We start from the raw sequence: 24,909 nt of genomic DNA, 5'->3' as shown, positions 1-24,909 counted from the left end.
TTTCAAGCAGACGGAGTCGCGGGAAACAGCTAGTATTAACTATTTCTGTTGCAAAAACTTATATGTGGGGCGGAATTATTAAAACGAATCTTGCCGAAAACATTTTGTGTTTTTCTGTTGCTATTGGCAGAAAGATTTCTTGTATCCTTATAAATTTTCTTCTACTCTATGCACCGCCACCATAGAGCCAGGGCGCGCGAAGGTTGGATTAGTACTATTCTACCAATGTGAATGTTTGTTTCTTTCTGAATAAATAAAAAAAAAATGTCGCAAAATTGGCAATGGCAACTCCATGTTACTTGATAGGCTCAAACATGACTAGTTATCTAGTCATTTCATATACCAGTAATTCATTCCTTATAATTATGTAGCATTAAAAAAACAGGTCAAAATTATTTACTTACCATAACTTTATTGCAAACAAAGGTATGATTTAATCAATTAATAGATTCCTTTGGTTTTTGTTTCAGATTTGCCAAGTTTTGTTGGCCCAGGGTCAAATATAACGGTGGCGGTTGGCAGAGACGCATCACTTACTTGTAAAGTGGACAATCTTCAGACTTTCAAAGTGAGTATTTCAGTGTTCACCTTAGGGATGAATCGTAAATCTCAAAGATGTTACCAGTGTCAATAGCAAGCGGTAAATCTACCATTTGCCACAGAAACACACTGCAAGAAAACATGGATAACACATGACAAATACCAAATGTTAAATGGTTTTAACGCGAAGACGTTACAAAGAAGCAGATTGGTGTGTATTTAGACAAAGTTACTTTTATTTTTATTAATATAAGAATAAATTCAGTTCTTAACACAGATAATACAATAGAATAACTTTTTATTGAAGACAAACACACAGCAAGCAGTACAAAAAACACAGGCATTACAAAGATTGTCCAAGGTAAGCAATAGGCGGCCACAGACCATGGTGGACTAATTTTTTCAAAGCAGAAATTATTATTGCGTATTATTATTTCGAACCAACTTTAACTGTACCGCATTGCTGAAAAATAAAACTTCAAATAACTATTTAATTTGGTACAACTTGATTTTATGCAGGTAATGTAGTGCATTAACTTTCTCATATTGGAAAACCACTTACGGTCAAAGTTTTAATCAAATTAGAAATATATTTTTCCCCGTGGATATTTCAAAAAAACCATCCTTACGTTAAATTTGAGAGAAGCTCTGTTATACATTTTAACTTTTTATCGTTTTGAAAGGTTCGGTCAATCCGTCAAGACTTTTTGTTTTGTTTTCACTTAGAGTTAGTATCAAAAGGGCAGCAATTTTTTTACATTAATGGCAAAGCTCGAAATAGAGTGAAAGACGAATATTATTGGGAAAAAGTAAAAATCAGAAACAGAAAGTAAATACGATCTGATATCTAAATGGATGGCCGCTCGCTATCTCTATTTTGTACTTTTACGCAAAAAAACAAAAACCCAAGTTAGAACCAGTGAAATAATATTATAAGTCTGCGCGTTTATCAAGATCCGGGATGAATGGGGAGGGACGGACGGGAAAAATACAGCTCTTAAGAAATTGTTTATCTCCGAGAATAAGTTTCACTTACATAAAAATAATCTGATATGTTTCTGACGTTTAGAAGGATTCGGTAAAGATCCCGTTATGCGCAAATAAATTAAAAGGTTTTTTTGCTAAAAGAAAATCTAGAGGTTTTATTTGACAAATACAAAGTTTTAGGGCTATTACGAGTACAACTAAAGTTAAACACAATAATGAAAATGTTACAGCAGCGTAGGGTTGGTGGTAAAAAAGAAAAACGTGGTAACAATTAGAATATTATTTCAATACCTCCAAAGTAACTAAAAGTAAACCGAAAACAAAAGATAATAACTTTGTTAAAATAAAGATTAAAACAACATAAACTGACTTACACAGACTTAACAAAGAGGACAGGTTAATGGAAAACAAAACCCAAAAGTTTTTGGGTAAATCAACAAGCCAGCGTTAAACGCACATTGTTATTTTTAATGATAATGACAATAATGTCGACAGAAAATGGATGGATTTCATTCTAAAATTTTACAAAACTGGCAAATGTGTGTTTTGTAGATGACAAATTATAGCAAGTAATCCCCAGTTTAGACTACCAGGAAAGTTCATGCTAGTTGTATGACAGCGCGAGACCGTCAATCGAACTACGCTTTGCAACATGCATTATTTTTTTCTTGCAAGTCTAAATTAAAATGACAGGCGATCACTCCCACTTGCTTGCACTATAGAGTAAAATGATCGTTGTTTGGTATCTCAGACGCCAGTTTTGATTGCCAAGCGATCATGGCTGAAGAAGTTTTACACTTAATAGCTCTTGTTGCTGCTACAAACCTAGTGGAGAGAGTTTTCGTCAACCAGCGATTATCTATTAATTTATCACTTTGAATGACACATGATCTTTAGCTGTTGAACAGATTTAAAAAAAGAAGGAGGTTGACAATTCTTCGGTACTTATCATTTTATTAAGTGACAAAATAGTCATTAGCTAATTGCTTTCTCGACTAAGGAAAATATTCTTAAGTTTAGTAGAATTGCTACTGCTAATTTCATGGGCACTCTTCCTCAGGGACAAGACTTGGGCGAACTGTGTATTTAGTTAATTTATTTTTAGGATAGTTTAGTGTAACCTCATATTGTTCCTTTTTTATTAATATTTAATAACTGTAAAACTATCACAAACTTTTGCATTTATAATTTCATTAATTAGAAGTCTATTATTAAATTACAGGAAATTTCCAAATAAATTTAAAAGGAAGAAACTGTCTAATAAGAATAATTAAGCTCTTAATTGTAAAAAAAATGGCGACCAATATGGCGGCTGATAAATTATTTTTTATGTGACAGCCCTAAGCTTGAAACGGGTTTCATTTGCCTGTTCGAAATAGGTCGAATATGCGACTCGAGCGTTGAAATTATTACACCCGAACTGGCATTTTTCAAGTACTTTGCGAAATTGTTTGTAAATTCACGTATTCGGTGCACCCTGCGGCGAACTTGCTTGCAGTAATGTAAAAAGTTATGAGTGAACGAGGTTAAGGTATGGCTTAGAAAAATGATTGGTGGGGAACGAGTGTTGTTGAAACTTTATATATTTTTATTCCCGATAATATTATAAATGCGAAAGTTCGTATGTCTGTTTGTTTGTTTGTTACCTTTTCACGTTTAAACAGTTTGAGTTCCAGGGAAGGACATAGAATAGGTTTTATCCCAGTAAATATACCATTACCTAATTCCTGGCGAAATAGCGTTAAACGACTTTTACGCGTTTGGAGTCATGGGCCACAGCTAGCATTGTACGAAAGCAAAATTATAGGGTGTTTGAATGTTGGGATGTTTGCCACTCCATAATGCAAAAAGAGCTTATCGGATTTAAATGAACTTCGTAACACAGGTGGTTTAAGTAATCAAGATTTAGGCATAATGATGTTAGTATAATTTATTGAATCAGGCGTTCATTTGCGGAGGTCCTTAACAATGAACTACAAACAATTACTTTGCTTACCCGCGTTCTTACGACAGTTACGTATATGCAACAAATGTGTGTTTAAATGCAGCTCCTCCGCCTCCATGCTGTAAGAACACACTCACGTCACACAAACTCAACCATCACCACCATCATACTGCGCTGACGCGTTTTGAACTCACCCAGAGCTCATCATAAGAGCAATAAAGCCGTTCACCAGCTACCAGATGTCAGACTAACGAACCAAAAACGATCATTAAGTCTTTTATCTGCTAGCTCGGTGAACGGGTGAGTGCTCATGTCAGTTGAGATGAGAATGGTGGTGGTGAAACTAGTGTAATATTAGTAGTGTAGTACTTAGTATAGATAGGTATGGCAACTAAAACCGAATTTTGGTTTTGTAATTTAGTTTCGGCCTAAACTAAAACTGTATTCGTGTGCCATTCTAGTCTATTTTTTTTAATTGCGTTAATTTTAGCGTCCTGTTAATAAAAGGGCTTGCATGAAAAAATCGATATTTGGATAGCTCTAAAAAGTGAATAGCCTCTTCTATTTCATGTAGATAACAACGTAGCCACTAAATGACAAAATGCGCGGCGCAGAGCCACTCCATGACGCCGATTGCTCCTGAACACCGCATGAAAGAGCACGAATCAAAATTCGGTTTCTACTATCGATATATTTCCTCCGAACGAAATGAACGCTGTAATTTGCCGAAATCGGAACCAAAACCAAATGCTCGTTCAGACATTGACTAACAAACGCCGAGAACTAAGTTACGTCTTACTGTTTAACAAACTAACTGTTCCAAATGTCAAAGTTTGGTTCAGGAGCAATGGTGTCTCGCTAATATAATTGCATAAATAATATTACAAACACGAGATTGCCTTTCTCTTTGTTCATAATGAAAATTTCTTCACAAAAGCGTTATTTACCAATGAAAACCAACAAAATAACAACGAAAACCATAATAAATAATAATTTAGTGAACAAAACATATTATACTGTTAGTGAATTTTTGTCAGAATATGCAATTAGTGGTAACTGCACACCCCCGTCGTGACAGTCCATTATTAGGTAAAATTGTATACCTATGCCCTGGGCCTAACATGTGGAAATGTACGTAACAGTAATATTTAAGATCTGTGCCTATGTACAAATTTACCCGTGTTGAAAAATAAACTATGTAAGCCCGAAAATTCTGGCAAAATAATAAACATCGTTAAATTTTATAAATTCTATCACAATCTCTATTTCACAGGTAGCGTGGCTACGAGTCGACACCCAGACCATCCTAACCATAGCGGGTCACGTGATCACGAAGAATCATCGGATCAGCGTGGGCCACGGCGACGGGGCATGGACCCTAGGCCTCAAGGACGTGGGCCCAGGGGACGGCGGCCGGTACATGTGCCAGGTCAACACGGAGCCCATGATGAGTCAGACGCACCGGCTTCAGGTTGTCGGTCAGCAGACTTTTGTTCTTTCCTACATACTATTTGGCTTCCGCGCGCTTCTACCACGGATCGGCAAACGCAGCGTAGGGTGTCCACCAACGAGATAGACGGACGACCTCGTTAAAGTCGCGGGGTCACGATGGATGCGGGCCACGGTGGAGCCAACAGTGGACGTCCTAAGGCTGATATATTATGGATGATGATCATGATGACTAGGTCACACCTGCTATCCCGTGGGAATATATTTACACTCGTCCTTCAAGATTTTTTTTATATATCAATTAGCTAGCAAACGAGCATGCGGTTCACCTGATCGTAAGTGATCACCGCCGCCACTGAACACCTACATCATTATTAGGACTGCGGGTGAGTTTCTAAATCGGGGGCTAATGGGAGAGGGAGGAGGGGGGAAGGAGAGGGTAGTTGGGCCTCCGGATCTCCCACTCACCGTACGAAACACAGTAGGAAAGGTTTCACGCCGGTATTCTGTGGGAGTGTGGTACTAACCCGGTCGAGTCAGCGCATTCGTACTGCAGCCAGCAAGTGGTTACAGTAAGGCTCTACCACATAAAAAGATACAAGGGTTTGTGCTGGGCGTTGGTGAATCTCGTAATAACATAGCTTTCAATTTGGGGTTCACTAATATCTAACCAAAATATTTCTATTCTATTCTAAATGTTTCATTTGGCAAAATGCATTTTATTCCGAAACTGTAAATGTTTCACGATTTTTATAAAACTGACGGAACCTACCTGGTTAAAGGCGCGGGTCCACGGTGGTTGCAAGCCGCTTTCAACCGAAGCAACTGGAGCTCCATGGGGGGGAGGGGATGATGATGGTGACGATGATAAACCTAAGCTAACCTATAGAGTTCTAGACAGTCATTTTGAAATAAATTATGAATAGTTCACTGTTACTCGTATAATTGTATACGAGCAATGCATTTGTAATGCATTTGGCCTGAAACATTGTGAACCAATCACAATTGTATTTTTTTTTTGGCAAATTCAATGAGCAAATTCAACCTATTTCTATTAAATTTAATGCCAACATTTGTTTTATTATACTTATAGAAAAGCAAAGTGCTAGGCTTGATAAGGCCGATCTCATATTAGGGTGCTAGTTAGCAGTGCGGTTGTGACGGTCATAGACAATCCAATTTTTAAGACTTGCCGCGCCTTAATGTGAAAGCGATGTTAATTTGTGGATAGATTATTTTCGATTTCCAACAATAAATTTACGAACTCATCAAGCGATATGGTTCAAATTTGCATAAGGGCCCAAAATATTAGATGTCACGAAAGTCAATCAAGAAAATAATGGGCTTTAGCAAAAGCAGGAATTGATGGATCGCACGAATAATGACCAAAGCGAACAGTGACAAGTGTGTAATGAAGCGGATGTCAAAGGAGCGTAAAAAAAAATCTTTTTTTCTTCCGCCTTCATAATAGCGAAACAATAATTCAGCAACGTCCCTTCTTCCCTTGACATTTTGAGATGACCCTTATTTCAAACGCTTGTTTTTTGTTAGTCAAATATTTTGTTACAATTTGATGAATAAGGTTTTGAAAGCAATTCTTTGCATTGTTCTGATATTTTGGAATTCTTCAGTGAAAAGGAAAATCAAACTACCTAGTTTGAGAATCAATATTAATCGGTGGTATTGCGGCTCTATTTGGGCGATTTTGTAAAACTTTACCTTTCTTTTCAGTCCCACCAGATATCGACGACGAAGCCAGTAGTGGCGAAGTGCTCATGAAAGAAGGGGAAGACGCTTCATTGCGTTGCGTGGCTTCAGGGACACCACCTCCCACTATCGTCTGGAGGAGAGAAGACTCTAGGCATTTTAGGATCAACAACCAAACGCTAGGTAATTTTTCCGTTGAGGTAAGCTTTGTGGAAAATTAATCTTGTTTGATGAGGGAGTTATATTTATTACATTACATCGCCCGCAGCCATTAATATGTTACGGAATTACACGACATAAAAGTGTTATGGTTATGATATCCCTACGGGGTAACTTGTGGGCCTTTGAGTAACTACCAGTTTTATTTCAATTCAAAGAAAATTATTCGAACGATACATTAAAAATTTACAAATCCCTACATGGATTTGTGAAACTGGTCAAAGTTTGTCCGAAGGGCTACTGTAAACTGACTTCATACTTCAAAACTAGGCACTAGTTTAAGAAAACACAACGAATTGTTATAATCTATAATTATGTAGTTACGTGTCTCGCAAAATGCACTATTTAATTCAAAAGCAACCCAAAGAGAATAATCTATTTATTCAATGTGTTAAAAATAGATCAGAATTATTTGAGCAGGCAGTTGAGTTAGTAGAACTGAACACCCCTGTAAAGATTTTTTGCCACAATATTTTATTATATTTTCAAACACGATTAAAGAAAAACTAACCTAGCCTTAAAAAACGTACATAGTTGTTCGTTCAGTCAAAGATGTCAACCATGTACTGAAATATCCGTAATAAATTTTAAGATACAATAAAATACAATAACTCTTTATTGCACACCAATACAGTAAACAGTACAGAAAACACAAGTATATACATATTACACATTTATTGTACACCAGAAATAGTAAGCGATATTGAAAACAGATACACAGAGAGAAAATTACAAGGTGTTAGTAAAATCCTCAGAAAAATAAATAAAGCACTAAGAAACCTTACTTAGTTATTATTCTGAGATAAGAACCTTCGAATATAATGAAAAAACCCCACACCACCACTTTGTAACATAATTTTTACAGTATATAAAACACACAAAATACTATTTACAATGATTATAATTATATAACAATTTATATTAGTTATTTACAAAAGCCGAGGAAAAACTGCACCAAGTTATATTCCTCGAAAAGTTTAAGTCTCCCCCTGACAACTGTCTTTTTTTACGTGCGAAGACACGCGGCAAAAGTCTTAAGTCAATCAGCCACCTAAAGCCAAGCTACAGAGGATGAAAATTCTTAAAATTATTCGCCATCCAAAATACTTGCACAACTTGTATACTCGTACCTATTTCCCATGCAGACGCAGACGGTAAATAAAATAAAACAATACTTACTACAAAAAGCATCCACAACTTCGGCGCATACATTAGTAACGAACTGACACAACACAAACTGCAGCCGAACAAAGAGTAACTTCGCCGTTTAAACGAGACACATTTGCATGACGTGTTTGAACTTCAGTTGAAGTTTGGAGAGGGAACTAAATGCTCTTCTAAAGTATATGACTGCACCCATATGTTACGTTTTATTTTCTGTGTATTTATTATATTATGTAGTATACATAAATAATTTATTTAAAGCTCTGTTTAGACCGATGGCTGCAATATTGACAATTCAATCAACGAATATTCATTCTTGTTCTTTCGGTGCACTGAAAGTTTTAATATACTTGTTTAAAATTGACGTTTGTTCGTATTCTGGTTAAGTAAAGAAGACGATCTGGTTGGTTAGTTGCGTGCTACAAATGTATGATTAATAAAATTACTATAGGAATATCAATGAAGAAAGTATTTTATGGTTTCTTAATATTATATAACTAAGAAAAAGTTGTGATTCATAAGTTAAGTGGATGAAGGCAGCCACATTTAAATTTTAAATATTGAATTATCTGCTTAAAGTACTGAGGTGAGGGAGGATATTAAAAAAGTTTGTAGAACTCGCGGTTTTAGTAATTTAAATTCTCGAAAGGAAAACTTTTCAAAAGTTTTTTTCTTTATACTAAATAACTCTTTTATTTAATAGTCTCCACTAGATTTATTTTTTAAGATGGGAAAGAACAATTCGTTAAAAAGTTGAAGTATTGCGTAATTTAGCCAAGTCATATTTTGTAATGTTTCTTGCAATAAGTATACCCATTCATGAATAAATATTTTGTAAGGACGCGTTTTACTTTAATAATTATATGCGTGCCCTATGGTAGTTTTAATCTTTAAAAAAACTGTATCTTGGGTTTTTTTTCTTTTCTTTTCTATTTACTAATTACATAATTACAACCTTTATTTATATATTTTTTTATCGAAATAAATTAACTGTTTCTTCTACGGTGCTACAGTTACTAAACCAATGTTTGTTCCAGTATCTAAATGGAATGGCGAGTGGTTGAACCTGACCAGCGCGGAGCGAGCAGCGTCGGGGGCTTACCTCTGTATAGCTAGCAATGGCGTCCCGCCATCCGTTAGCAAGCGGATCATCATAAACATGATGTGTGAGTATGGATGTGTGACATTGAATTACAAAAAAATATCCGTAGCTCACCTAAATGTCGACTGCCTAGCTATAGTTTGGCAACTGTGGAGGAGCTGCATTGACTGACTCATAGCACATCGTTATGACCATGTTAGAGGATAGATCTTCATAGTTGCGTGCGCGCATCTTATGTTTAACCAAGGTCCGCTTTGTTACGAAAATTATAAAAAAAATAACAAAACGGACACATCCATATTACATATTTTTACAGCTCGGAATCATGGACTGAGTCTACCTCCCAAATTTTGTTGAATTCGGAGAGATAAACTCAGGATACAACTTTAAATAAAAATGCCAAATTCTGTTTGTTTGTTTAGTTGTTTAGTAAACCACTGAACCGATTTAGATGAATTTCGGTATACAGATAGTTTAAGTCCCGGGGAAGGTCACAAGATAGTTTTTATCCTTAAAAAAAGATAAATAGAGAGACTTTGTATTCTATTGTATTGTATCCTGGAAAATGGCATAGTTCCCGCGGGATAACGATAAACGAATTCTGCGCAGACAAAGTCGCGGGTAACAGGCTAGTTTTATAATAAATCAAAGCTTGTCAATTCGCGTTTTGGAATGGAATATAAAAGATATATATTTCATTTTTATAGTTTTACAAACCAATTTTATAAAGATTACTAGTAATGGGAAAAGCATCGATAATTGAATTTATCCATACTAATATTATAAATGTGAAAGTGTGTGTGTTTGTATGTTTGTCCGTCTTTCACGTCAAAACAGAGTGACGGATCGGCGTGTTTTTTGGCATAGAGATAGTTTATGGGCCAGAGAGTGACATCTATTTTAATCCCGGAAAAATGCATTTCCCGAGGGAACAGCGCGCGGTAACCGAATCCCACGCGAGCGAAGCCGCGGGCAAAAGCTAGTTGATAATATAGGAACTCTGTACCTGTCTTTAAAATTTGCCCCTTCAATTTCATCGTCTGTTGATCATTCTCGTATTTTTCAAAGGATCAATATTATAGAGATTACGAACAAATGTTTATTAGCAGTTTTTAAAGAAAATTAAAGTAAAAATTATTGAAGTAGACACATTAACTTATAAATTAAGAACAGTTCTATCAGACCACATTTTTAATCTTCATTAAATTTTTATGGAATAATCGAGAAAAACTAACAAAAATGCAACGTTGTCAGCTCAGCAGGTATAAACGCAAGTTCATAATTTAACGCGTCTATTTGACAAATGTTTGCTGATCAGTGGAAAGAAAAGTTTTTAAGTGACGACCTATTTTTAATCGCGTGAGCTGGAAATGAAATTACTGCACGTGAGGTATTCTTAAAAGAAACCTAGTTTGCAGATTTTATGTGTGACCTACATCTTTTTTTGCATACATCTTTGTGAGTTCGTACAGCTATACTCTCTAAAGCAAGGATTAACTTCCACTGAATACGCAACGCAATATTTGAGATTTATTTGACAGTCATGTCCATTCCAAGCTAGATTTTGGCGGGAAATTGCTGCAGAGCTTTAGATGCAAATGCCTGTAGAATTTTGGGTCAGCTTTGATTAAACTGCAAACGTGTGACATAATTTTCTGCGGTATGTAGATGCTGATTACATTTTATGAGCCCCCTATTAGTTTATAATGTTTTAAATCTTTCGTGATTTTCACTCATAGTCAAAATACCACTAACGAGTACAAATCAAGTTAGGGGTTCTAGTGCGGGTAGTTCGAAGGACTCCCGCTGCTAGGCAGACTTGACACCCCACACTTCATTCTACTCGTGACCACGGCCACTGTAATGTTGCCGAAACGTTGAGGTAAATATTACTCGTGTGTGTTAGCGTGATGAGTCTTGGGCGTGGTTTTTGATGTGAGTTTTTATGAGTGTCTTAAAATCACGAAACAAACGACATTATCAAAAAATCGACGTGATATTTTTTAATGAGTCAAAAGACATTATCAAAAAATACTGATATTTTAATTCAAATTATTCTTTATTTACGAGTATTAAGTCTAATTCATACCCCTTATTCCTCGTAGTACCACCAACTTGTTCCACCAGTGGTACCAGAAGGAATTGTCTTTCCTCGTGGTACCACTAAATAATAATAACTATCTCTTACCAAATAAACGGTTAAGTGGGCTCACTGACTGACTAACTGACAACATTAAGCCTCGAAAGTTAAGAGTCTGGAACTTTGTCAGACATATTTAAAAAAAAACCCACATCGTGATAGATAAGGGATGGAGGAGCGAAATCGTAGAATTAAACTAGTTTGATTATAAATGAGATTCATGCTGACGATATTATTAAGCTAAAAAACAATAATATTCTTATCAAAACCATTTCGTCATTTAGCAATGCCGAAATTTTTCAGTATATTTTTCTTCTTATTATCCACAGTCATAACATTAAAACCGCTCATTAAAATCATCCGAGACCTAAATCTACGGGCCAACAGGCCCTTGTACACAGCATTATGGTCCATTACAGGAGCTTAGCCTTTTTACACCCCCGTAAAAAAGAGCGGGAGTGGATGCCCCGGACAAATTACCGCCAGATAAGGTTTGCAACAAGTAAGATGTTTAAACAAAGGCCGCTGTAGAATAAGGATGTTTAGTACCGTTTAGTGTTGTGATGTGACATATATTCGCATTTTGCATTCGCGAATATTCACATTCAGAGTATTCACAATAGATTGTGCGAATATTTTCCGAATATAACATTTGGTAGCCTAGTTAATGGTTTGACCTATGGTTTCTCAAGCAGAGCGTCGTGGGCTTGTACCTTTGAGTTTTTCTAAATTCATGTGCGGAATTACATTTGTACTGCACAAACATGCAAAGAAATGTAATGATGTGTGTGAAGTTCCCAATCCGCATTGGGCCCGCGTGGAAACTACGGCCCAAGCCTCTCATATTGGTAGGACGCCCGCACCCTGCTGCGGGACGTATATAGGCGAGATGTGATATCAAATACGTAGCATTGAAAAGTGAAAATAACTTAGGTACCGCTATTTACTTATTTCGTTAATTGTTATAAACTTTGTATTCGAAGTTAATTGCATGACCGAAAAAATCGGAAGTAACTGGATGGCCAAGTGGTTAGAAAACCTGACTACTAAGCTTGAGGTCCCGGGTTCGATTCCCGGCCGGGGCAGATATTTTCTTTTCTCGGGTCTTAGATGTTTAATATGTATTTAAGTATGTATTTACCTATAAAAGTGTGTTTATCTATTGCTTAGTTTGGGACTAGGTCAATTGCTGTCAAGTGTCCCATGATATTTATTTATTTAATAAATAATATCTGTTTAATGATTTCGATAGAGGTTAAGACGAGGGATTTGGGTTTCACGCCTTATTCATATATTGAGTTAGTAACGAAATTAACAAAAAAGAATTATGAATAAAAACAATCAAAATATGGGCTAAAATTTGCATGTTTTTAACCCAAATAAAAAAAACTATAAAATATATGCGGTCATATTCGCGAATATGAAAGATTTTACATTCGTCACATCACTAGCGCCTTTCACAGCTTGCGGCTTGAGTAAACAGAAATCTGGATAAAATTGTATCACACTATCTAACTGTAGGTTTTAATTAGTTTCCATGCATCCTGAGTATGTATTTCTGTTTAGTTTTACAATTTGTTGATTGTTTAAGTATAACAGTTACATTTTTGCATAAGGGATATTTTTTACGGAATGTAGACCCTGTTTTTCTTCAATGAGCTGTTAATATCTATATATATTGTGCTCGTACTGGTAGATGCGTCAAAATATCGGGAGTTCTTTAATGGTAATCCAAATATTTTTTTGCTCTTACGGCATATGTAATAAAATAGAATTTATCAGTAAATTATTCTCGGTCCTCTAGGTTGTGGCATAAAGAAGTGTTCTATGAGCATACTCGTATTGACCACGGAACCGTAGCCCTTTTGCAATACACTGCTTGCAGCTCACACAAACAACATGAAGTGTTTATTTTTAAGTCTAGACTGATGTTTTATTTCTTGGTTGCGTGTATTTTTGCAGTACCAAAAAAAAAATTAAACCGCCGAAAAAACTGAAAAGCAAAAATAATAAATCTTCACTTTTAAGTCGGTGCCAGGAGGAGTGATAAAAGCCATCAGGTAGACGATTATAGGTCCACTCTTGCTTGTTAGTGCTGAGGCACCGACTTCAAACTGGTACCTAGGTTAAGGTTAAACAAAAAAGATTTATTATTTTCTGCTTTTCAGTTTTTTCAGCGGTTTAAGTTATTTACTTATTAAAAAGTTTTCATTTTTTTTTTCCACCCTTAGGGTTGGGTCTTTTCCAAATTCAAGGTATTTGAAATTTGCGAAGTTTGATAGTGAATTTGAATACGTAACTTTTTGTTTGCAGTCGCTCCCTCCATCTGGGCAGGGAGGGTAGCGATCCGCGCGCCATCAGGCAGTGCGGTCACTCTTCAGTGCACAGCTGAGGCGTATCCCCCCCCTCAGGTCTTCTGGACGCTGAACAGCGAGCAGAAAATCGCTAATAGTAAGTGCCAAGTTAAGACTATACTTCCACCGCATAGCGATTACGTGATGCTTCAGAATATGGTTGAGTTTGGTTGGTTTATTGATTATCTTGACAACTTAGGTATACATATTTTTGCACATGCTAACAGAAATTTAATATAAAAGAGTGTTACAAAAACACCAAAAGGGCAACATAATATTAAAAACCTAAGTAGCCACTAAGTCTTCGCAGCTTTTAATTAAGTGCAAGGAACTTCCAGCCATTTCGCGTTTTAAGATTAAAAATCTAATTTGTTATAGAAACTTTCTAATTGAGAATCTAGAGCGCGGGATTTTTAATTAGAAGTTTCCTGGGAATCCCGCAATGTATGCAATGAGTTCCAAATTAGTTGCGAAGTTCAATCGAAGGTTATTCACGTATGGCGGTGAAGTTGACTCATTAAATATAATTTCATAGGCATGGAAACCGATACGAGATGAATATTGAGGATGAAGTTTCTTGAACTAATTAGCAGCAAGCCTGGATGAGTGAATAGGGGTTTTACATTTTCCGAGTGAAGACTCAATCGTAACTGAAACTTCGTCTACTTAAAATCTAACGAGTGATTTAAGTAGCTGACGTAAAGTTCGAGTAAAAAGAGTAACTTGACGATCGCTGCTATTGCATCGCAATCAGAATTGAAAACGTGCTTGAAATTTCGACTTAATTCTTTAAGTGGGTCACAGGTTGTTTGTTCGATTTCCACGTTTAACTGATACTTAATATTTACACGACTGAAACTTTATAGGTGGAGTTAGAATAAAATAGTGGTCATAATGTTGATTTATGAGCAACTCTGAGCCTATTCATAAGGCATATAGTGGTGAAGTGCTCAACTAACTATGGAGAGAGCTATTCTCGTGTTTTCTCTACGGAATCGAATCAAAAATGAGGAGATACGCAGGAAACGAGGGTCACCGCCATAGCCAAGGGAGTTAGCTCGTTGAAGTGGTAATGGGCAGGCCATATAGTACGAATAACCTAACCAACAGAAAGTTGGGAAGCCCCCGACTTTTTCACTTCAAAGTTCAATATCTCAAAAACGGCTGGACCGATTTTGATAAAACATGTCTAAGAACCATGGCTAGAAAACTTGCAAATGAAAAATTGCATTTAAATCTGTCCACTTGTTTAAGAGCTACGGTGCCACAGACAGACACATAGTCAGACAGACACACATAGCGGTGAAACTTATAACACCCCTCTTTTTGCGTCGGGGGTTAAAAACAGATCCGTCGGGACCGAAAAGTTCTAGAAATGGAGACCGCGGATCGGCAAACCAACGAGTTTTATTTATTTGGAAAAAAATGGACGGACGACCTGGTTAAAGCTGCAGGCTAGGAAGCAGGCCGCTTCCAACCGAAGCAACTGGATGTCTATTGGACGTCCTACAACTGATATGATGATGATGATGATGAATGTTGGTTTATCTACATGCATATCATAACTTCCATATTATATGTTCAGAAACGACTATCAAATGGCCTTTATTAAGAAACCTGGTATCTGCGGGTGCATCTTAATGTTCACATTAAAGTACAGTGCATCTTAATGTTTACATTAAAGTATCGGTAATACTTTTTTTAACAATGCATATCTGTACATATTGTAGAAAACTTATGACATGCATGCATGTAGATAATAATTATTATTCAAAGTCAAAGTCAAAGTCAAAATACAGGCCATATCTGAACATATAGAAAACTTATGTAGATAAAGTTATGTATGCGGCTATACATAATTAGGCATTAAAACACTCGTGTGATCTTATTATTAAACTCGCCTTCGGCTCGTTTCATAAAACCACACTCATACTTTAATGCCTCTCATTATGCACCAGCCACATAAATAACTATTAAAATATGCTTTTGCGACGCTTTACATATATTTTGGTGTAAACAGTGGAATACACACAGGAAAGCAATGAAAACTAGATAATTATAATTACCAACAAACAGTTAAAAAACCCCGACTTTGTCACTTCGAAGTTCAATATCTCAAAAACGGCTGAACCAATTTTGATAAAACATGTCTAAGAACCATCGCTAAAAAACCTGCTTTCAAATAAATAAAACTTCATTCAAATCGGTCCACCCGTTTAAGAGCTACGGTGCCACATACAGACAGACAGACATACAGCCACACAGACACGCATAGCGGTCAATCTTATAACACCCCTCTTTTTGCGTCGGGGGTTAAAAAAAATGAGTTTCATCGGATATTAGATGTATATTTTAAAGATTTCTAACAGTTATACTTACTAATAAATCTAAATGAGAAAGTAACTCTGTATGTCTGTCTGTTATTTTTTAACGCTTAAACAGCTGAACTAATAATATGAATGATTGGCTAAAATCGTACCTAAGTAATTTGTAATTTTTCAATGGTATCAAATGGAATTGTAAGGTATCGTTAAAAGATTTCAGAGGTCGAAATAATGGAGCGGGTTGGTCTTTTTTATCTCCCAATGAATATTCTATCAAAGGCTTTATTTGTATGATACTGATGTGATTTTGTTTCGATTCATTGTGTTCGTTTGATATTGTTTTTCATGTATAATATTAGACTCGGAAGACGTTTCAATGTTTGAAACGACGTTCTTTGATCCGACAAATTCGTAAAATTTATTGCTTTTTGCAATTTTTTTTAATAATAATAATAAACAAGCGTTTATTTACCCCACCACAATTCCAGTAACTAAATACAATCGGTAAATTTACACATTATAGTTGCATTAGATACAAGACTGTGCGGTGGAGACTGGTGCCTGAACTAGAGAAAACCTGTATGTCTGATCACCAGGCCTCCGAACCCCAGATGTCTGTAGCTACAGAGGTTGTGCTGTAAAAAGAAAAATTAGGACTTAGGAAACTTATTCGTGTGAAGGATACGAGTTTAAAAAATTCGGATAAAAAAAAATAAGACTGCACTTATCGAATATTTAAGCCTATTGAGCAAAAAGTACCTGAGCTAAGCTTAGCTCGGGTTTTAACTCGAAATCTTACCTTTTTCTTGAGATGAGACTAAACTAGATCGACAGTTCGCCCCCGAAAACCCCCATATAACAAATCTCATCGATTTCTTTTGTACAATAAAGAGTTTACATGCATATTTTTTTTTAATTTAATTTGAAACGTAGAATTAGAAACTTAGGATAGTTAAAAATAAAAAATGTTTATTGCCAAAAAACAAGTTGATTACACTTAAAATACATAAAACTAATACCGTAGTTTGCTAAAGAGTTTGGCAATGAGTGCCAGTTTCAGCTTGTGCTTGGCTCGTTAGCTCAGCGCTGATTTTCAGAAAGGACCCTGTGGTGGTTGATCGCAGCCTCTGCTTGAACATACAACGAGTACATCCATAAACATAGCAACTGAAAGAAAAGAAATTGGTGGGAGATCATTCCTAACTTTACTGGCAGAAAATTTAAACCCTCCTCTGAAAAAAATTGTGTTGAGGTACAACGAGATTGGTTGCCCTGTGAGTTCTGAGTGGTTTTGCGTGCGCGTCTTTTACCCACTTAAGTTTGCCATAGAGGTACTAACCCTTCCTACCTTCCTTCCTTTTAGGAACTAGTCCTTCCTTCTTTCTGTAAAAAAGGTTGCCTGGAAGAGATCGCTCTTAAGTGATAAGGCCGCCTATTGCTCACCTTGTATTTTTTCTCTGTGTATCTGTTTTCTGTATCGCTTACTATGTCTGGTGTACAATAAATAAAAAGTCTTTGTATTGTATTGTACTCCATCCATCCATCCCACCTATATACGTCCCACTGCTGGGCACAGTCCTCCTCTCAAAACAAGAGGGCTTGGGCCATAGTTCCCACGCTGGCCCAGTGCAGATTGGGAACTTCACACGCACCATTGAATTGCTTCGCAGGTTTGTGCAGGTTTCCTCACGATGTTTTCCTTCACCGCAAGCTCGCATAAAGGTACTGCGGCTTGCCAAATTCAATCACCTTACGAACTGTAAAAGCCGCGTTAGATGGCAGTTTTCGTTTTTCGAAATGAATTCAACGGTGTGTATGAACCCAACGCTCTTTAGGCTCGCATGGGAACACTCCAGCTCCAGAAAAGACCTGTATCCGGCAGTGGGACGTACTTGTATTATAGACCGGTGAGATATAAAAGAAGTATATTATAATTTTGTCTCTTTCCCGCAGGTACTAAGCACAGGATAGCTGTGACGTCACGCGGTTACCGCCATTCGCTATCGCTGCTTGTGGCAGCCATGTCGCGGGACGACGCAGGCGCATACCGATGCGGTGCCGAGAACGCGCATGGGCGGGCTCAGGCCGAACTGTTTTTACACAGTAAGTCACTGACAGACGATTTTTTTTTATTCATGCATAATTTGTGTCAAACAACATGAGTCAACCGGTTTGAAATAAAGATTATATTTTATTTTATGATTCGGAGCGAGTAAATAATAATAATAATTCATTTATTTATCAGATTACATAATTGATCCAGCTTTGTTAGTACCGTTAAAATAATAAAATAATTATTGACTATGTTACTAAGTTATAAAAAAAAATTACCGCTTAGCAGTCATGACAGCCTCATAGTGCCTCATAAAAGGGGGGTCGTACCTGGCCGCCACAGTGGTCATGATGGGGTTGGGGCAGGCCCGCACCCTGCAAAGCAGAAAGACAAGTCTTTTTCGCATTATTGCGAAGAAGTCGTCAGTACTAACCAGTGCAAACATGCCCGAAGCACTGCAGAATCGGGGCAGCCCCAACAGCATCCTGAAGCCATTATTATACTGTACTCGCAGGGTGTAGGGCTGGGCTGGCCATGTTTGCCGCATGCCAGACGAGTTTTGGGCCAAGATAACCACCGAGTGGATACCAACTTGAAAAGGCGACCTGGCAGACCTAGACGGCGATAGCGGGATGAACTGGACTTCTTCTTGAAGGACTGGCCCTTGGCAGGGGACAGAGAGCAGTGGAAGCATTGGGGGGAGGCCTTTGCTCAGCAGTGGGACAGAATAGGCTAACAACAACAACAACAACAACTCTAAGGGTACTGATGGTCCTTTGCGTGTAACTAGTCCAAAGGTTGCACGTGTAGAACACCTGACAAAAAGCTTTAAATAGTGATACTTTGACTTGCTCACTACTGCGAATGAAGCGTTCCTATTGGTTCATAAAAACCACATTCCTCGTAACACATCCTCGCACATCTCTGGTTGAACCGCATCCACATGGTGTCAACTAGGTACCCTATTAAACTGTTGCCAATGTTGCAGTGTTAACAACAACAACAACAACAACGACGACGACAACCACAACGACAACAACAACAACAACGACGCCGCCGCCCACCACAACAACAATTATATGTGAGAAATTATTTATTTTATTATTTAGCAGAACTGTAGTACCTGCGTTTGCTCAATGAAGTCTAGACATTTTTTTAAGAAACGAAAAAAAAAATCATATTAGCTGGATTCGTCCTAAATTGGCACCTAAAATATATTATGTATGTGGGGTCTCGATTCAGTGTACAATTTCATTGCTGCCGGTTTTGAGAAACTGGATCCATGGAGTCCGGGCGCACACAAACTAATTAAAGAAGTGCAAAAGCGCTATTGACATACTGGATCCCGGTCGACATACTGGAGATCAAAGGGCTGGCAGCTCTCTCAACATACATACACACATTGATACACAGATTTAATAATTGAACTTTGAGGGTCAATAAATTATCTAATTTTAAGTCATTTGTAAATTTTACAAAACAAAAGTAGCACAATGAACTAAAATAATTTCTTTGCTCACCCGCGACCTTAAATATTTTGAGCAGCTAGCCGATGTTGCTTAGTTAATAAAATAGCACGGCTACGCATGCCGATTGTAAATAATTTATTTCTTTGCTGACCCGCGACCTTAGCAAAAAAAATCTTTTAGTTCATTGATATGGACCTCCGCAAAGTAACGCCTGATTCAATAAATTATTTAAAAGTAGCACAGTTATGCGAGTCGAATTGAACCTTGCATTTAAAACTCCTTGATCAGGCATTTTGCATTTAAGAAAATTGATCGCCATTTTTATGTGAAACATTGTCTTTTTGTATTTTAACTAACAATGATGGAGTAGATATCTAACCCGTGTCTCACACGAAAAAGAAACTAAAAACAAAAGAACAGCGTATCTCACTAATTACCGCTACGAAACGCTATGCCATAATAATTAATTGAGTCGGTTGGAATTGGTTCTGATCACGTACTCGGAATCGCTGTGAATAATAACAAAATAATTATGTTTTGTCTTTATTTGTTAAATCCAAAACACTGTTAAAATAAACTGAGCTTAACACTTAACTTATAGCTTTTTTTTTAATTTCAGTGCTTACTTCATAACCGCCGTTGACTTTTTTGATATACATACTTTAAAGCCAATAGTTCAATAGTTTAAAACGCTTACATCTTTTAAATCTTATGTTGCCAAAAAATTTGGCCAAGTTTGTTTGCCGCAAATTCTTATATGCAGGCAATGACGATATTTCCGAAAACAATGTCGGTGTAAAAAAGGGACATGTAAAAGAGCGCCTTTTCCGGTCTAGTTATACAGTAGCATAAACATTTTGATTTGAAGCTGATTTTAATGTGGTTTTATTTAAATAAGTGTGATTTAAAAGGAAGGTTTAAATAAATGTACTTAAGTATAATAAATGACGCGCCCCGACTCTACGCGGGTGTAGTTTTAAAGAAAATGAAGTAAAATGTACTTTTTGTTTTCGCCTCTTTTTTATCAAAGTTGCGACGTGCAAAGCCGAAGGGGTTCGCTAATTTATGAATAAACCCTTTAACCCTTGTTTAGATGACGCTGAGCAGCATTTGGAACAGCTACACCGAGGTGTGTTGGAGGACATCAACCTCGGGGATCCCTACATAGTGCTTAGTCAGCATCAGATGCAGAATATCGGTGAGCGAACGCATATTTTTTAGGGTTCCATACGTAAAAAGGATAAAAGAAAATCCCTATAAGACCACTTTATGTCCATCTGTCACAGCCAATTTGCTCCGAAACTACTGCACCAATTGGTTCGAAGATTTGTATGCATCCTAGTGACCCCTAAGACAGACATGTAAGTGTTACGCAAGTAAATAAATTATATACAATGTGGACCACTTTTGGGAGCTACTTAGTAGTAAAGATATCAGTAAAAATAAAAAAAATATTAATAAATAATAGATAGAGATTAATCGTTAGTTTGTTGTAAAAAAAAAACTTTTGCATCCAGTTTTGCACCGATTCACGAACTCCATAATTATGATTATTTAATTTGTGGGAATCTTGCAAAACCCAATTTACTCTTTGTTAAAATCATAAAGGTATCGAAGAAAATGAGTTGATGAAGTTTATAATTTAAATTTATCTGGAGATAAAAATAAGAGCATACACTAATTAAATGGGCTCCGTAGATAGTTATAGTCCATTTAACTTTAACCTGTCTACGGTAAACCATTTAAAATATTAACCTTAGTACGGTAACTAACTCAAACTATCGCAGTCCAACCAGACTACCTCATTTTCTGAAGCAATTTTTTACATTTTATTCCGCAGCAACAACAGTAAAGGACTTAGTTGAGACAAATGTGTGAGTTAAATGTAAGTTACGCGGTTGCAGTTCTAGGTGCTGTAGAAAATGTAAATTTGCCTTGATAAAACTTGAGACGAATGGAAATTTAAGTTCTTAAGATGGGTAAATAAATGAGGTTGTGGGATGGGTAGCTAGAAAAATATGCAAATTGAAGTGACAATGGGCAGGCCACATCGCTCGAAGAACAGATAACCGTTGGGGGAGAAGTCATCGAGTGGCGACCGCGAACCGGAAGACGAAGCGTTGGCAGGCCTCCCACCAGGTGGACTGACGACATCGTGAGAGTGGCGGGAAACCGGTGGATGCAAGTGGCGAGTTGTCGTTCATTGTGGCGTTCTAAGGGGGAGGCCTTTGTCCAGCAGTGGACGTCTTCCGGCTGATGATGATGATGATGAAGATGGGTACTCGTGTATTAAATACACTTTACCTAGTGATGCGCATTTCCATAAAGTTTATATTTTAGCATCAGCGTTTTAGAAAGATGGAAATACTAAATGTTTCTTGTCAAAATTGGTATTTGGTGGATTGCCGGTATTTCCTGAATTTTTATCTTTTTACATGTATATTTAATTGGAAAAGTCAAGATAATACTCTTCTAATACTGTTATACGTCCACTGTCCTACCGGCGTCTTATTTAATTGACTTTTTCAATTAAATATACTCGTAAGAAGAGAGTTCAGAAATGAAAAAAAAACCGGCCAAGAGCGCGTCGGACACGCCTGAAATAGGGTTCCGTAGCCATTACGAAAAAATTAAGAATATTTTTCCAAGGATTTCGCATTTTGTACGGAATATTCCAAGTTTAGGTATATTTTTATTATTATTGTTATTATTATTAAAAGAGCTATCCAACGATACCCATCACTACAAGGTTGAATGAGAAAAAAATCACCCCCACTTTACGTCTATGGGAGGAACACTAAAAAAATTGTTTTTAATTTTTTTATTGTACCATTTTGTCGGCATAGTTTACATTGTTGTACATTCGTGCAAAATTACAGCTTTCTAGCATTGATAGTCCCTGAGCAAGGCCGCGGACGGACAGACAGACAGACAGATATGGCGAAACTATATAAGGGTTCCGTATTTGCCATTTTAGCAACCCTAAAAAGCCCTAAAAAGACCTAAAATATAAAAGGCCTAATGGCGCAAAACACTGTGTTCCACCGCCTAGTTAATGCCACCAAGATAACCCTTATCATAAAGATGCTGTAGATGGCATAGGCTTAAGATCTGAGTGGCTCCAGTAAAATAGTTCCGTCTGTTGCAGACATGGTGACGACGATGTGACCAGACGCCGGAGGTCGCGGCCACTCCCCGTGGAGCGAGGGTTGGCCGCCACTGCCGGGCGGCGCGACCCTCCCGACCCTAGGCTGGGCCCTCTTTGCCCTCGCCCTCCTCGCCGCGTGACCTCCAGGCCTAACGAGAAAACTCTAAATCAGACTTTAACTTCCCTTCAGATCGTTAGTGGTTTCAAAAGTTTCTCCAAGCCGATTCCGTTTGTTAACTTCTATGAAATATATTTTTAATTGTTTGCTCCACAGCTGTGTTATCTATCACGAGTACTTTTTGTATATTTTCAGTGTTAGCTAATCTAGTTAAGGTATGGTTAAGGCGTTTGCTGTAAATAATTTTGCACTGAGCTAGTCATATCAGAGTTAGTACACGGGGATGTTGTGTTAAAATTTGTATAATGTTAAGAGTATACGTGTCCCTGCGTCCTGATTAGAAATAAGCAAAATGTAATTTAATTTAAATAATTATTACGCTGCATTAACTTCCTTGCTAAATATGAAACAGGGTTAGATTAGTTAAGCATCGAAGACGCTGTTCAAGTAACGATCTTATTTTTAATTTTTAGTCTCCAATGATGGCGTTTGCAGCCTCTAGATTTGTGTTCCAATTTGTCATTTTATTGTTGAAGGATGGTATTTTAAGTAAAGAACATCCATTTTCTGATCAAAGTGGAATTAATCAGCGTGAGATACCTCCGATGGAATTTTCCCTTATAGCTAGTACACAAAGGACAAGGGATCCGATACATTTGATGAACCCTTTCAAGAGATTCGGAGAATGCCACTTTTGTGGATCGCTTTCCAAAATTCCCAATAGTCTCTCTTAATTTGGAGGGATCGTTTTTTGTTTATGTCGATGTCGATATTGAAAACCGTTGTTTGTGAGAGCATATAGTGTAAAAAGCTGTATCGAACTGTTTCGTTGTAAAAAAAAGAAATAAAATTTTGGGAAATTGCCTTTGTGTTTATTTTCAGTCCTTAATTAGTTTTAGTTGATGAATACGGGGAGAGAATCGTTCGAGGATTCTCAGAGGATTTCATAATAGAATTGCTAGAACCAAGAAACTGACAGCTAGCATTAATAACATAAGGAAAACATAACGTATGGTTTGCGCGGGGTAATTTATGTTACACTAAGGAATCTTCGTTATACCAAACGTCCAGTCTTCCGCATAGACGTAGGCGTATTTTTGTGTTAATTGACAGTACGTAATTTCTTTATTGCTATCCCGTGGAAAATCTGATATTTCCCGAGTAGCGATAAGCTTATTATATTTTTTAATCTACTTGCAATTTTTTATATACCTAGATTCATTCCCTTGGCAGTTTTAAGACGAAGATGTTAACAACATACAGACAGATAGACAGAGATAGGTATTGCCTAATTGCTTACCATTTTTAGGGTTCCGTAGTCAACTAGGAACACTATAATTTCGCCATGTCTGTCCGTCCGTCTGTCTGTCTGTCCGTCCGCGGCTAAGCTCAAGAGACCGTTAGTACTAGAAAGCTGTAATTTGGCATGAATTCAGCGTGTATTTTTGATACTACCTCAAACTGTAACCAGACGAAGATTTAAGTGCTGTTAACCGATATCAAAAACAAATTGTTAATTTAAAATAAACTTCCCGAGCGTAATTAATTTTTGAAATATTTTCGAGCAGCAATGTAATGCGTACAATAATTTGATACGAGAGAGAAGCGTTCTGTGACAGCTGTCATGTCAACAAGTGCGAAGTTTTGAATAAAACAAAGCAAACAACATTGCGTGCTAATTAATTTTGTAAGAAATTTAATTAGTTATTTTTTTTTACTGAAACTTAATAAAATGTGATTATTAGGGCCTTCACTAACTTACCCTTAAAGTTTGAGGTAGTATAAAAAATACACGATGTATACATTGTCATATCAGTCACGCCGACATAGAAGTAAAAAAAAATGATGTACAATAAAACGACATTGTAAGTATTGTATTTTTTCGCGTTCTATAAGTTCAACCAGTCGGAAATTTTGAGCCGGTCACGATTTTAGACGGGTTCCAATGGTTGAACTTTAAATTACTTTATTTAAAGTTCTTTTTAAGGCTATGACTACTTTACCTAAAAAAAACCACTCTGAAAGAAGAATTTATTTAAATAACAAAAAGGTTTTATAAATACAAAACAACATACAGTCAATCGAATAAGCCGCCCCGCGTCAAATCAAGCGCAAAAGTGCCACATACGCTTGTCGCGTTGCCCCGTTCAACCACGTTGGACAACATTTGCACCAGAGAAGTAAGGTAGT

The 24,909-nt window shown here is 36.9% G+C and overlaps 1 protein-coding gene across 1 annotated transcript in view; it reads left to right on the top strand.

The window, feature by feature from the left end:
• The window catches only part of LOC141427083 (lachesin-like), a 70,988-nt gene extending 47,405 nt beyond the window's left edge, over nucleotides 1-23,583 (top strand). Inside the window, exons 2-10 of the mRNA XM_074086314.1 lie at nucleotides 471-568; nucleotides 4,746-4,950; nucleotides 6,653-6,811; nucleotides 9,049-9,177; nucleotides 13,567-13,704; nucleotides 17,885-18,034; nucleotides 18,973-19,065; nucleotides 20,547-20,651; nucleotides 22,602-23,583. Coding sequence (XP_073942415.1) covers nucleotides 471-568; nucleotides 4,746-4,950; nucleotides 6,653-6,811; nucleotides 9,049-9,177; nucleotides 13,567-13,704; nucleotides 17,885-18,034; nucleotides 18,973-19,065; nucleotides 20,547-20,651; nucleotides 22,602-22,621 — 1,097 coding nt within the window. The 3' untranslated portion in view covers nucleotides 22,622-23,583. The remainder of the gene's footprint in view (nucleotides 1-470; nucleotides 569-4,745; nucleotides 4,951-6,652; nucleotides 6,812-9,048; nucleotides 9,178-13,566; nucleotides 13,705-17,884; nucleotides 18,035-18,972; nucleotides 19,066-20,546; nucleotides 20,652-22,601) is intronic.
• Nucleotides 23,584-24,909: the final 1,326 nt, after the last annotated feature.

The sequence above is a fragment of the Choristoneura fumiferana genome, chromosome 4, assembly GCF_025370935.1.
Source record: "Choristoneura fumiferana chromosome 4, NRCan_CFum_1, whole genome shotgun sequence".
Classification (NCBI taxonomy): domain Eukaryota; kingdom Metazoa; phylum Arthropoda; class Insecta; order Lepidoptera; family Tortricidae; genus Choristoneura; species Choristoneura fumiferana.
The sequence above is the reverse complement of the archived record's forward strand: the minus strand, read 5'-3'. Positions and strand labels throughout refer to the sequence as shown.